This window comes from Vipera ursinii (assembly GCF_947247035.1).
Source record: "Vipera ursinii genome assembly, chromosome: 3".
Taxonomy (NCBI): Eukaryota; Metazoa; Chordata; class Lepidosauria; order Squamata; family Viperidae; genus Vipera; species Vipera ursinii.
This window is the reverse complement of record NC_139516.1, coordinates 110450892-110465868: the sequence shown is the minus strand read 5'-3', so window position 1 is coordinate 110465868 and position 14977 is coordinate 110450892. Positions and strand designations below refer to the sequence as shown.

At 42.7% G+C, this 14977-nt stretch overlaps 1 protein-coding gene across 1 annotated transcript in view; it reads left to right on the top strand.

Annotated features, from left to right (window-relative positions):
* RASAL2 (RAS protein activator like 2) overlaps positions 1-11149 on the top strand; it is a 236233-nt gene extending 225084 nt beyond the window's left edge. Inside the window, exons 15-18 of the mRNA XM_083358697.1 lie at positions 1342-1476; positions 3717-3919; positions 4411-4498; positions 6720-11149. Coding sequence (XP_083214823.1) covers positions 1342-1476; positions 3717-3919; positions 4411-4498; positions 6720-6884 — 591 coding nt within the window. The 3' untranslated portion in view covers positions 6885-11149. The remainder of the gene's footprint in view (positions 1-1341; positions 1477-3716; positions 3920-4410; positions 4499-6719) is intronic.
* Positions 11150-14977: the final 3828 nt, after the last annotated feature.

The window sequence follows — 14977 nt, the reverse complement described above, 5'->3', positions numbered from 1 at the left end:
CTCATATTCCTTGAAATAGATCCAGTATTTAAAAATGGCCTTCCTAAGTGATCCATATCAGCTGTTCTCTTTCCTATATATACCAAGGAAGCTGATACTGCATATTTTCTGTTTTTTCTGCAGGAGATAAGAACAGTCACTGGTTGTACTCACTTTTATGTAGGGTTCCAATGAATAACATACCATCAATGGTGATGCTGTCTAGGAGATGCATTCTTCTGTGTACATCTCATCCAACTATAACTGTCTTTCCTTGCTTCTTCTACAGTGGTCCTATTGCAGAGGACCAGTACTTGCCTAAAGCAAAGAATTCTACTTTGTCCACCAAAGAGAGCTTGGCTATCACTGTCAAACTTAAAGCAACTTTCGAACTGTAGTGAAGCTACAATTCCTTATTCCTTTCAGTACTTGTGGACATCTTAAGTATGACCACATAAAGAAATCGTATTTATACAGCTTTCTCTCTCTTCATGTTCAAATATTCTAAAACTTTCTTCTTCTAAGATGCTGAAGTTGCTATAAATTGATAGACATGTGTATTTCAACAACTGAAGAATATTCTTAGAGGCAGCTACATCCAAGTTAGTGAAATTGGTTCAAGACAGAGTGGATATATGGAACAGAGACTGCCAAACCCTTCCACTGTGGCCTGGCCAGGTGCAGCCCATGTGAAATTCTAAGCTTGTAATAAAACTTAGATGTCAGCACTGACTTATCAAAGTAGTTGCAAGCAACCTGGAACAAATATAAAGATATTAGAAAACCAATTCTGGAATTTAAATGCATTTGAGATTCATATCACTTGTCAGTACCCCCCCCCCAGTTTAAATTTATAGGAAACACTGCAAATTTAAAAAATATAAATATGGAGGCCAGTATTTAGATAGTTTAATTCTTTTTAAAAGTGGTAAGTTATTTACCCTTTAAGAAGATAGAAATAAGTTTATTTTAATAGTGTATCTAACACCCACATATAGAACATTTTTATTACTTTCTTTTGAATCACAGCAAAGTCATTCCACTCCAAAGGGACTTCTTGAGATACTTATTTTGTATCCAAAATGAGCAATCATTTTCCTGAAAGAAAAGAGAAATTTTAACAGTTAACTAGTGTTCTTACATATCTATGTCCATAGAAATAATTAAAAACCCCTTTGCACTTTTCTTACTGATTTTCTAGGAAATGTGATTGATGCTCCCCATATATATTTTCACTTTCAAGTTACCAGAAGGGGTTGATATAACATGGAGAAATTGCTCCCAAGCAATGGTCAAAGTAAGTTTCGGCACCAGGTTGTCTTCTGGACAGTGAACAAGAAGGCTCTTTTGTTCTACCTACAGGTGCAGTCACCTGTAGATTCTGCCACCATGTCACCTGTGGAAAGGACAGCTGCTTGGGTCTTAAACAATGGACAGTATGAACAAGTGGAGGAAGAGGCAGAGCAAAATCCAGATGAAGCCAATCATACAGAAAAGGTAACAGTTATCTAGGTTCTACCTTCTAGTCCAGACATGTCAAACACAAGGCCCGGGGGCCAGATCTGGCCCATGAAGTGGTTTCATGCGGCCCGCAAAGCCATCCTGGAAACAGTGAGGGAATGGCCCCCTCTGCCTTGGCCCTGGCCCAGAGACCCTCCTTCTGCCAGAGACCCTCAGATCTGCCCCATTCCTGCCCAGGCCCCCATAGGCACCCTTGATGCGAACGATGTAGAGCTGGCCACGCCCACCCAGTAGGTCATACGCACTCTAGCCACGCCCACCCAGTAGGCCATGCCCACCCTGGCTACACCCACCCGGCCCCTTGAGGGCAACCGCAATGCTGATGCGGCCCTCAATGAAATTGAGTTTGACACCCCTGTTCTAGTCACATCTACAAGAAGTCACTGGAAAATATAACGCGCAGAGATCATCAGCATAAAGTTGCACAGCTCTTTTGTTCGATTATCAAAACATTTGGCTATTGCTGTTTTTCCTTTGTCAGGGCCTGGAAGCTAGGTCACATAATTGGGAGCTAGAAGTTGTGTTCAGATAAATCAGGAATCTTTTAAGATGGCTATTTTCAAAACCATTGAGTTGATTTTCCTATTCTTTGGGATTCAGTTTCCTTTTTAAAATGTTTGTATTCAGAGAGTTATTTTTAAATTCAAGCTCTTGTAACAGCAGAATACTTTGTAGCTGCTTCTCTTGCTTTTTTCTGCTGGACCCCTTCTTGGATACTCAGGGTACTAGAAAACTAATCCATGTCGTCACATCCTTCAAGATTTCCCGATCTTTTGTCCTTGGAAGTCAACTTAGAAGCTCCAGCTAAGAAAAGAGGCTGCACAGTCTAGTGACAATGAATGAGGCTGTCCAAACACGTTTCTTCACATTGGCCATGGTTCAGTGCTTTCACATGCCAATGAAGTCCTTCACAACTAGAGTCCAACATGCTTAGGGGAAGCTGGTAGTACTCCTGTATCAATATAGCAGCTGTTTGCAATACCAGTTCCATATATGAAAATAGTTACATGCTTCTAGAATGAAATTATTTTTAAATAATTTATTTATTTATTTATTTTATTTATTTTTGGGACTTATATGCCTCCCTATCTCCCAAAGGACTCAGGGCGGCTAACAACAATAAAAGCAACAATACAAAAGTTAAGAGAAATTAAATAAACAGCCCCAAAATAAATTAACTAAACAATTAAAAATTAAAACATTTAAAAAACCCGTCGTCAGTCCAGGTCAGCCTGATGAAAAAGGAAAGTTTTGAGGTCGCGGCGAAAGAACCGGAGATCCGGGGCCATCTGGAGCTCAAGGGGGAGTTGGTTCCACAGGGCTGGCGCTCCCACAGAGAAGGCCCTCCCCCTGGGGGTCACCAGCCGACATTGTCTAGCCGACGGCACCCTGAGGAGGCCCTCTCTGTGTGAGCGCACTGGGCGATGGGAAGTCGTTCCCGGCAGCAGACGGTCCTGCAAGTATCCCGGGCCTAGGCCATGTAGGGCTTTAAAGGTAAGTACCAGCACCTTAAATCTCACCCAGAAGACAACCGGTAACCAATGCAGCTCACGCAGGAGGGGTGTAATATGGGAGTATCGGGATGCTCCCATCACTACCCGCGCGGCCGCATTCTGCACCAGCTGGAGCCTCCGGGTGGTCTTCAAGGGCAGCCCCATGTAGAGAGCATTGCAGTAATCTATCCGAGAGGTAACGAGTGCATGAGTAACCGTACGTAGGGCATCTCGGTCCAGATAGGGGCGCAACTGGCGAACCTGGGCAAATGCCCCCCTGGCCACGACTCCAATATGATCTTCAAAACTGAGTCGTGAGTCCAGGAGGACGTCTAAATTGCGTGCCCTATCAATGGGAGGTAACACCTCTCCTCCCATAACCAAAGATGGAACCTCTTAGACAAGTCGAGATGCCGGTACGTAAAGCCACTCAGTCTTGGCCGGGTTGAGCTGGAGCCTTTTCTTCCCCATCCAAATCCATACCACTTCCAGGCAACGGGACATCACATCGAGGGCACATTTAGGGCTTTCTGTTGTTTCTTTCTCACGTTACTGGCTTCAAATGTTTGTTTTTGTTGATGCTTCTAATTTAGGAAGAAATGAAAGAATTCAAACCTTCTAGTAATGACTTTTTATTATTTCTCTTATGCTGCCTTGAGCCCTGGAAACTGGCTTAGGAATTACTAAATAATGAAAACTTACCTTCCTTCCTCCCATCTTCAGTATCAGCAAGAGATTGTCAAGCTCAAGGATCGCCTGAAGGCATCAAGTCGTCGGTTGGAGGAGTATGAGCAGCGTCTCCTAGTGCAGGAACAACAAATGCAGAAACTCATTTTAGAGCACAGATCAATGATGGAAGACAGCAAGGAGCGGCTGCGAAAGCAGCAGGAGGAGAAGGATAGCCAGATGAAGAGCATCATCAGCAGGTTAGGGAGGGAGAAGCTGAAGGGAGAAAGTTCTCTCTACTTCTGACAGTGGCATCCTTTGTGAAATGTGACCGTTGCTTGCTAAATGGAAATCTTTACCTTGCATAGGTTGCTCATAGTCCAAATTCATACTGTTATTTGATGTTGTTAGACTGCATTATGTGAATAGGCAACCTGAGTTCAAAGCTATATAGATTATGTTCAGTTTCACTGCGATGCAATTTAGGCCAAGCAATTTTAGACATACAAACTGAATTCTGGAAACTGAAATCCTAATTCATGGAGATGATGATATTTGGGCTGGTGTAGGCATCCCGATTTCCTTGTAGCACCTACTCAAAACAATTTGGAGTTTATTCATTAAAATGTTTGTTCACGGAATAAAACAGCAGATGACAATCTTTTCATCTTTAGCATCTTCACTAAGCCAATGTTTTGTCTTGTTTTCCTTTGTGATGCTCCAGATATCCAAATTCTTGCCTTTCTTTTAGATTAATGGCTGTGGAAGAGGAACTAAAGAAAGACCATGCAGAAATGCAAGCAACCATTGATGCTAAGCAGAAAATAATTGAGGCACAGGTAAAGACCAATGTTTTTACTTACCTATATAGTTACTACTCGTTTGCCATTCCTTATCTTTTCATTGTTCCTTATTCTGAAATTAAGGCTCCGAGTCATGTTTTCAGAGGCAGCATCTTTGTGGTTCAAGAGGAAAGAGAAAAGGGATAACTTTCTCTTAGCCCAGAACATAATGGATCAAAGTGTCTATCATCCAAAGATTCAAAGCTTCATGTGCTCAAAGCCATGGTTGCAAAATTCTATCTAATGCACAATGTTTTGAATTATAGCTTTTAGTTGCACTTATTGTAAAATAAAACAGGACGAAATAGGACTTAAAACACACAATAATTTTAATCTCTTCTTCATGCTACCCTTATGAGACCTGTACATGAAAAAATATCCTTTGCCTAAAGAATCATCTTGTACTTTAACACTGATCAATGTTAGAGTCAGCATTAGCCACATTTTCCTAAATATACCAAGATGAAAGAGCTAGAAAATGCTCTAAGCTGCTTTTGTAAATTTTCCATGGCTTTGTTGTTATTACTGTTCCTTCAAGTCAGTGTTGACTCCTGGAGACTACCTGAACAACTCCCTGCAGTTTTCTTGGCAAGATTTCAGAAGTAGTTTGCCATTGCCTGCTTCTTAGGGATGAGAGTGACTGTCCCATCACCCAGCTACAGTGGGACTAGAACTCATAGACTCCCAGTTTCTAGCCTGATGCCTTAATTACCATACCAAACTGTCTCACTCCATGGCATTCCATCCATTTAAACTTTGGTTGTAACTCCCGTTTATAAGTAAGTGTTTGCTTAGTGTCCTCTGATGAATGTAAATGTTCTTCTGGTGAATTATTCAGAAGCAGGGTTTTTTCACTTTTAGCCCAATTTTATCAAGAGAAGAAATGTTTTCTGAAGATTTTGTTTGAAAAGCTGATTTTAAGTATAGAATAATGCCACAGGATTTACCATATGGACTTCTGGAGATTGAATAAAGATAGTGGCTAAATGGAAAGCAAATTTCCCCAGCTCACTGAATTGATAGAAACACAATTTCTGTTCTTTAGTTATTTATGAATGATGTTTGGGGAACGTATCGGGCCCGCAATGGGGTGGGCGCGGCCTCTGGATGACACATCCGGCCTGCGGGCCAGCAGTTTGATGCACCTGTTCTATATGGTTGCTGAGAACTAAGCCCACCTAGGTTATCTTCAAGCTGCTTGATTCATTCAGAGCAGCATAGAATCTGGCTGAGGGCTTTGTGATAAGACTATTCCAACAAAAGAAGAAAAAGCAAAAACTCCAAACAAAATTCCCACTGGCAGTATGAGAATTCTGCTGCCCTTCCTTTATGCCACAGAGAAGCTTTGTGGAATCAGGAACTGCAGACTGATTTCCCGCCCTGTGCTTAGGATGCCCTCTTTCCATCCACTAATCAGCAAATCCTTTGCTCCCTTTCAGATTTTTGAAATTTCCTAGGTCCTTGCCATTGCTGTCTGAGCATCATGTGTATCCTACTGGTATTAAAACATTAAGGTCCTGCAAAATCCCAGGGAATGGTTAGGACAGGATCTGAAATAAAGAACAGGTCATACTGAAAATTCCTCAAATATTACTGAGCTGAAGCAGTTTGCCCTGAAGGAATGAGTTAAAATTCCTTCTGCATCCTCACACTGTTGGAATCTGATTGCCATATTTGTCAGTGTAGTTCGCTCAAGCTGACTTCAAGTCGGTGTCTTTGGAGATCCCAGTTGAATATATACCCAGACTATGGAATAATCTGTCCTTTCACTACTGTTTCCTGTATTTCCTTTGTGTAAGAGCCAATCCTAAACTTCTGTTGTTTTCTGGGTTCTGTCTCAGTATTTCTGTGTGATCCATGTGTACATGTACAATTGGCAACTCCCACAGAACAGATTCTGGAGAGCTGAAAGAGGCAAGTCTGTTGCATTTGGTTGATGGGCTAGAAGAGGGGTCGGCAACCTCGGCTCTTTTATGACTCGTGGACTTCAACTCCCAGAATTCCTGAGCCAGCATAGCTGGCTCAGGAATTCTGGGAGTTGAAGTCCACGAGTCATAAAAGAGCCGAGGTTGCCTACCCCTGGGCTAGAAGAAGTTCTTGGAAGAAGTAATGAGACATTGATTTTTCCTTCAGTTTCAAATCCAGTGAAACTCTATTGCTTGCTGTGAACATAGACAAATTTGATCTCTTTTGATTTTGTTTTCTGTTGCTCCTGCAGGAGAAAAGGATCCTCTCCCTGGATTCAGCCAATACAAGACTGATGAGTGCTCTAACTCAAGTGAAGGAACACTACGACATGCAGGCCCGGAGCAGTGTCTCTCCTACTAATCCGCCCAGACTTTCTATCACAGAAAGTGGAGAATTTAGGAACAGCAGCTGCTAACTTCAAGTTGTCCCACCAAACAAATTGCCATCTTTAATTTCCCTTGCCCACTCCCAGCCTGGTTGACCAGCCTACTCCAAGGCTGGTTGACCAACTCTCTTGGTGTTCTCCAAAATTACCTGCTTAAAAGCAGAAAAAATCAGGGAAAACGACTGTTTCCACCACCATATAATGACCTGCACTAACGACCTGCTTGGGCTTCCTTTCAACATTACAGCTGGTAATCACATTTCCACATTTCAATTTGCTAGTTTTTCAACTTGCCTCTCTAAACTAAACCTCGATCATGGCAGCAACATGTCATGTGCTTCAAGGTACATAAGGCAGAACAGGCATCAATAGTTGCCTGACTAGATGAACACAGAAAAGACTGCTTAATATTAAGTCAGGGATCAAAAAAGTTAAAAAACTGAAAAACAGGTATTGTTTGAAAATCGAAAGTTTAAAAAACAAGAAATGTGTAAAAATGTTAAAAAAAAATATTTAAAAGGTAAACATGTTAAACTTAAGTTTTGAACATTTTGTTAAATGTTATTTGGGGGAATGATAGACATGTATGTTGCTGACCCCTGTTCACTGCTATTTAGGTTTTATTTTTTTTTGTTTCCTCTAATTCCTTCTGTGAAGTTTTTGGCAATTTAGATTGTTTTTAAATTTAGATGTTACTAATTTTAGTCAGCTGTTTACACAGACCAAGAGCAAGGAGTCTTATCTGAAATGAATTACGTCCCCCTACTTTTCATTTCAGCAATGAAACTGACATTTGATAGCAGGTGAGAGAAGAATACTATTCAAGAGTCTTTACTGAAAACATTTCACCCCGGTGGGGCAAGACAACTGCAACATACAACTCATCCATTATTTCCCTAGTATTTCCTAGCTGTCAGGAATGACTTATGTACAGGTAGTCCTCGAGTTATGAATGTAATGGAGCCTGCCCATTCCACTCGTAACTTGAGGACTCGTAGGAGTGAATCTCCTACCTTGAACGCGATTCACTCCCAGCTTTCGCCCAAGCATTCACTAATTTAATGCATGGGCAAATGCGCAGCTTAAGTGAACATGAGATATCTCAAGGTAGGAAAGGCCATGGGGGGGGCTAGTGCTTCCGACCACCCAAGGCCTCCCCTGACCCACTGAAATAATTCATGTTCCCTCCCCTGGGGGCCCACAATTGCTCCCCCCCATCCTGCTATGCCGGGTCACTTACCTTGTGAAGATCTGTCTCCTCTCCAGTTTCTGTCTCTCTGCTCCGGGCAAAAGCAGAGGGAGGCCCCTGAGGCCCAGAACGGATCTCCAGGAGGACGTGGCTACCTCTCCAACCTCTGTTCTGGGCCTCAGAGGCCTGGAGGAGCATCTGAGGCCAAGAATGGGCCTTTGGAGCCCCACTAATGGTCCCCCAGCATCCTTTCCAGGCGGCAGCAACCCAGAAAAGGCCTCCGACGTCTGGATTTGGCCTTGGGAGCCCTGCTGAAGCGTCCCTCAGCATCATTTCCGGGCGGCAGTGGCCCAGAAAAGGTCTCCCAATGCCTGGAAATGACGCTGGGGGATGCTTCAGCAGGGTACCGAAGGCCCAATCTGGGTGTTGGAGGCTTTTCTGGGCCACTACCACCTGGAAAGGACACCAGGGGATGCTTCAGCAGGGCTCTGGAGGCCCATTCTGGGCCTCGGAGGCCTCCTCTAGGCTTCTGTGGCCCAAAGTGGAGGCTGTGGGTGGCGGCCACGTGCTTCCAGAGGTCCATTCTGGGCCTTGGAAGCCTCCTCTAAGCCTCCAAGGCCTAGAATGGAGGCTGGGGAGGGGGGCTTTTGCGTGCCTCCAAATGTCTGTTTCCCCCCGGCTTCTGTTCTGTTCTCTGTTGCAGAAAACAGAGGCCTAAACTACCATGACATTACGCAAGATCAGTAGCATGAGATCTTGCACCACTGATCTCGCTTGATCTTGCATTACTTTAGGCCTCCATTCTCTGCGAATGCAATAAAGGAAGCAGCAAAACAGCCAAGAAAGTGAAGGAACTTTGCAAGGTGAGTATCCATAGGCCTAGTGCCTAGGGCATTGATGGCAAACTTTTAGAGACTGAGTGCCCAAACTGCAACCCAAAACCCATTTATGTATCATTGGGTGCCGGGTTGGCGTGGCCCATTGAGTGGGTGTGGCCCATTGGGTGGGTGGGCATGGTCCATTCGGTGGGCGTGGCTGAGTGGGACTAAAAAGTTCAATCAATTCCAACTTTGCGAGATCCTTTTTTCCCCCCATGAGAAGTTGAAATTGATTGATTGATTGAACCTTTTTTTTCCTACACAGCGGGGAAGGCCTAAAGCAAAAAGGTTTTATAAAACCCAGCTTAAGGCCTAGGACTGGGCGATGTCACGTGTGCTCACAGAGAGGGCTCTGTGTGCCACCTGTGGCACGCGTGCCATAGGTTCGCCACCATGGGCCTAGGGAAACCCGGGAAGGGGGAAGGAGGGAATAGCCAGGGTGAATGTTGCAGTGCCACTGCAATCAGTTGTAAGGGGGAACGACTGCTGTGGTGCGGCAACATTCATAATTTTGGGAGTTTTTCCTAAACACTAGGGGTCACTTATCGCATAACTTCAAGCAATCCCTAAGGGAATGCTCGTAACCTGGGGATTACCTGTACACATTTCTTATTGAGGGCTGTTTTCTTTGTCTCCTGCATTTGTAATAGTGTCGACACCTGTTAAAATCTTGCTGTGGAGAGTGAACCCTATCCATTCCTTCTCATAGCCCATAACTTTCCTCTTGGTGATCTGGTTCTCCATTCCCATATTAACCTGGGTATGGCAGGCATCCTCCTTACATAGGGACGCAATTAACTCTTTTTCAGTCAGGGTTCTTCTCCCACAGGGCAAAATTGGAAGTTCTACTTCCTTTCTCACTGTAATGTTTTGGCACTGCCAAAAGACTATGCAAACACACTTTTTCATTTCATCCCAGGTGAAATTAAATGCACAATACAAGAGGGTTCACGAGGCAAGAAAAGTCCAGAGGTCACAAGGCACAATCCAAGTCAAGGCAGTGTCAATCCAAAGTAAAGCAGGAATCACAATGACCAGAAAACACAAAGCTAGGAAATGAACACACTGTTATTTATTTTTATTTTATTTAATTAGATTTGTTCCCAGCATTGCCTTCGTCTGTCTGCTGTGCTAAACAGCCAGCTTCTGGTGCAGCCCATCAAACAGGGCAAGGCTGTCTCCTCACAAGTAATCTGGCTGACCTTCTCTGCTTCTGCCTTTTCTCTGCCCTACGTGTTCTTGGATGAGGTGTAGAAGGTAGTTCCTCTTCCTCATCACTGACTAGCTGTAGCTGCGTGCTGTCCCCATCTGAAGCCTCAAGGCTGTCCTCCTGCAGCTGTGCTTCACCCAAATTCCTCTCAGACGGCTGCTTGTAGCCATTGATCAACTCCTCTCCAGATGTGCCTGGAACTGGTTCATCCTCCTCCAAACTGATATCTGGAGATTCTGCTCTTCATGTTGGAAAGCAGCTATATTTTTCAGGGAAACCCAAGCAGGTCTATTCAGTGCATGGTGGTGATAGCAGGCTGAAAGAGACACCAAGTCCCAGGATGGCTGAATTTCATAGTCCTCTGAAAGAAGTGGAATTATTCTGGAACAACTGATGGTTGAAGGGAAGAGATCTATGCATTTGTATCAACCTGCCACTGAAATGAGAAAGAGTTGGGTTAGGGAAATGAGTTCCACTTGGTTGTCTCCTAGTCATGAAAAAAAAAATGTTGCCATTTCAGAAATGCAAGCCTGTGGGCAGCTTTGTAATAATCTGGGTTGTGATTGTAATGCCTCCTTCTCAAATTTAGTTTGGTGTTGGTAAAATGATATTTATAGAGATGGGGCAAGAAGGGTATCTTGGTGAGAGCTTTTATGAATTTTGTAAGTACAACAATACGCTTTCTTCAGGGCCTTAATGAAAATTATCTTACCAGACATTTATTTTCAGTGTTAGCTTTCAATAATTTATTTCTATCTGGATCTTAATTTTATGACTCCACCCCCCCCCCCACCTCCAAACCACAGTCCTGTATTTTTCTGCCCATAGTGTTGGATTCCTCAGGTCCCCAGGATCTACATCTGCATTTCATTGTCTGGGTTTGTTCTAAAGAAGATTTATTTTTGTTCTGTGAATATTTTTGAACAGGTTCTTGTATATGTACAGATAGAGATACATTTGAGGTCTTTTATTGATATTCCTATAAAGAATTAAAAAAATAAAGTTTAACTTTAAAACAGTTTTGACTCAGTCTTTCTCTGCACTAATAAAAGTTTGAACTGTTACAGAACTGTTGAATATTCCCAACCTCGACAATGAACTTGTAACAAGGCTCATACTCTTGTGCCCGAGCTTCAACCATTCATGTGGTTTCTTATTTAGCAGTCCAGTGTGACATGGTGTCAGGGACGGAGGGAGGAAGGAAGGTAGGTAAGGTAGGTCATGCAAATCATAGGAAATTGGAAATTGCACTGGAACTACTGAAAAGCAGTACCTTGGAAAATGTGAGCGTGCAGAGATCAAGAGTTTCTAATTTTCAAGCTGCTGAAAGCATTCCAAAGACATTTGTGGACTCTCCTCATGTGAAAGTTTCTCACAGAAAAAAGTATACACTTTCTCAGATAAGGCAGCATATGAGCCCATATGTGACAAAATTTGCATTTCATTCTTTGATGTTATGAAAGATGAATGATCATTCAATTAAAAGACAGATTAAAATAGTGAAAATTAGGAACATCCTGTATATGAATGTAATTTGATATTCATTAGCAGAAATGAGTAATGAAAACAAAAGAAACAAAACTCTGTTTTCCCACATTGTAGGAGATAGATTCTACCAAATAGGTAGTTGTACAATCAATCTCAAGCAAAATCCAAAGCTTTGGTATACTTTCAGTTGGTAGAGCCTATTTCCAACATTCAAGGTAAATATCTGAAAGGCTTGTATTTTTCCATCAACATCTGTATTTCTCACAAGTAGCAGTTGTTTGCTACTGTTAATAGATTAGAGATGCCTCAATTTTTCAAAGAACAATCTCTTCCTTTTGTGGTCACTTCTTCATCCTGCCAAGTAAAAAATATGTGCACCAGCATGCCTTTCCTATTGCCTCAAATAGTTCTTGGGAGAAAGATCTGCAAAATTTTGCCGTGGTTTGAATTTCTCCTGCCCACCCAACCCCCCCCCCCCGCCTCTATTCTGTGCCAGGCTCACTCAATTCTGATAATTTCAAATAAGAGATATCCATTCAATAATCTACATAACATACTACCTGTAGTTTCCCATTGTACAAGTGTGTTGGTGAAATACCAAATTCTGTAAAGGTAGGGTGCCATCTTGTGGCAACTAAGCTGATATATACTGGTGCTCATCTTTTATACATCATTTTTTTTAAAAAAAAAAAATGCTTCAGGCACCTGGCTGGCAGAATTCCAAAATTTCCTCTTAAAAACACAACAAAAGTCAAAGATTGGCCAACCCTAAAAAAGTTCCATGTATCCCTGTATCCCTAAGGTCAATAACACTGTTGACTCTGCCCTGCCCAGTGGCATGGCCAAATCCAAGTTTCTCTCCACTTCTGATGCCTGTGCCAGAAAGCTACAAAAGATGAGAGGATCTGTTCCAATATTGTTCAATTGTGTTATTTATTCGTGCACTTAAGATTTATAATTAACAATTTTTCCTAAATGTTCAGAATTTCACATATATAATTCCTGCAGTTTTTGCAGCTTGGGTTAAGGTTGTTTTTTTTTTTTACATTCGTCCAAACACTTTGAAAGGAAGTCACCCACTGATCCAAAGTTTGGGAGGCAGGTGGCTCCTGGGGGTACTCAGGCATAGGCACAAAATCCCTCCTGGTAACTATCTTAAATGGTGTAAGACCAGTGCTACTGTGCACAGTATTGTTATAGGCTACTTCAGCGAAAGGCAGAAGATCGGCCCAATTAGTCTGCTGGTAATTAACATAGCATCTGAGGTACTGCTCCACCATTGAGTTCGTTCGTTCAGCCGTCCTATTAGCACTTGGATGAAAAGCTGATGAGAGCCCCTGAGTAGACCCAATAAGCTTGACAAACTCCCTCCAGAACGCCGCAGTCAATTGAACCCCTCTGTCTGAAATAATCTGCTTAGGAGCTACGTGGAGCCGATAGATGTGTTTCAAAAACATCTTGGTGAATTTCTAAGCAGATGGAAGCCCTGAACAAGTGATGAAATGAACTTGTTTGGAAAACAGATCAATCACAGTCCATATATCTCCCTTGCTCTCGGGCAGGTCCACTATAAAATCCATAGCTATTTCTTCCCAAGGCTGGGAAGGGTCAGCTACCTGCTGCAGGAGCACTGGAGGCTTTCCAGGACATTTCTTCATAGCAGTGCAGGTAACACAGCTTTTCACATAACTCAATGCTTTTTTCCATGCCTGGACACCAGAACTGCCTTCATACCAAATGTAATGTTTTCAGGAACCCAAAGTGACTGGCCTGCTTTGCATCATGACTGCGCTGAAGGGCTTCGATCCTGAGGGCACTCGGAAGGTATAGCTTAAAACAGGGCTGTCAAACTCGCAATGTCATGTGATGTGTCACAATGTATCGTGATTTTGTTTCCATTGCTGGCAATGGGATGGGCACTGTTTCAGCATGACGCGTCTGGCCTGTGGGCCGGCATTTTTACCTGCTTTCGGACTGCTAGGTTGGCAGAAGCTGGGACGAGTAACAGGCGCTCACTGTTACACGGCACTCGGGATTCGACCCGCCAAACTGCCGATCTTCTGATTGACAAGCTCAGCATCCTAACCCACTGAGCCACTGCGTCCCTTTAAAATTACCTTAAGGGTCCTTTAATATTTGACTTAGATTAATTAATCTTTGTAATTGGTACTGGCCTGAAAGCCTTTTTGATGTATATATATTGTGATGAACTGGTCAGCAAACTTATCTTTGTAATAAACAAACAGCTGAAAAGCTCTTACTTTCTTTTCTTCCTCTTCTTTTAGAAGATGCGGATGCACGAGAAGAACCTGAAGATGGCGATCTTGAGGAATGATGGGTTAATTCCATAGTTTGGTGTTCATAAGGCAATTTTTTACTGGCAAGCTCTCCTTTCAGGCTGGTACTACTTGTGCCGCTGCCAATTCAAGCACAGAATTACACATCATTAATATTTTTATTTTCATGGTGAAATCCAACTAGATTTTTGTGAATAAATATAATTATGGCTAATTAATTCCTTTACACAGGGATTTTCAAACCTTTTGATAGCTCCTTCTCCTAGCCTGGCTATATTGGAATAGCAATCACAGTCCATCGTCTCTTTTCCTTCTGGCCTGTTGCTTTGTTTATAAAAACCCTTCCTTACACTATTCTCCTAACCACACAGTCCTGCATTTCGTCTCTGCATATTTATTAGAGTAAGGGTCAGGTCAGATGATCTATTTTGTAGAGAAGCTTTGTGTTCTCCGAACATGATCGTTCCTTTTTTGAAAGGCAAACCCAATATGATAAAAAACAAAGAATACTCAGGGGTCTGGAACCTAAAAGTTGCTTTGCCCTCAGTATAATTTTCAAACTATAAGCCTGCTTAGAAAGCACTTTGGATTTATTTATGTAGCATATGACATATCATATACGGACTAACAATATATTAATACGTCACCTAGATTAGTAAAACACAATAAAATATAAATGTCAAAAAGATCTATGTTTAAATACCAATGTCTAGGCCAGTGGTAGGCAACCTGAATGGGTGAAAGAGCCACTTGGAACCGGTTCTCTCACTAAAAAAACCCCTGGGAGCCGCAAAATACGCGTGCGCATGCACACATGCGCAGAACAGGATTTGATTAAAGTGGAGCTTACCTAAGCGAGACATACACTGGAGAGGAGGCCGAGCAAATTTCCCCCGGGTTGCCAGGCAGGCGAACGGAGGCTTCACACACACAAACACGAGGAAAAGGTGCAGAGCAAATTTCCCCCTCCATCTCCAGAGGCCGAACAAAGCAGAGAGGCGAAGAACGTGGAAGAAAAGGAAGGAAAGAAAGAAGATATAACCTTCAGCAAAGCAGCTTCC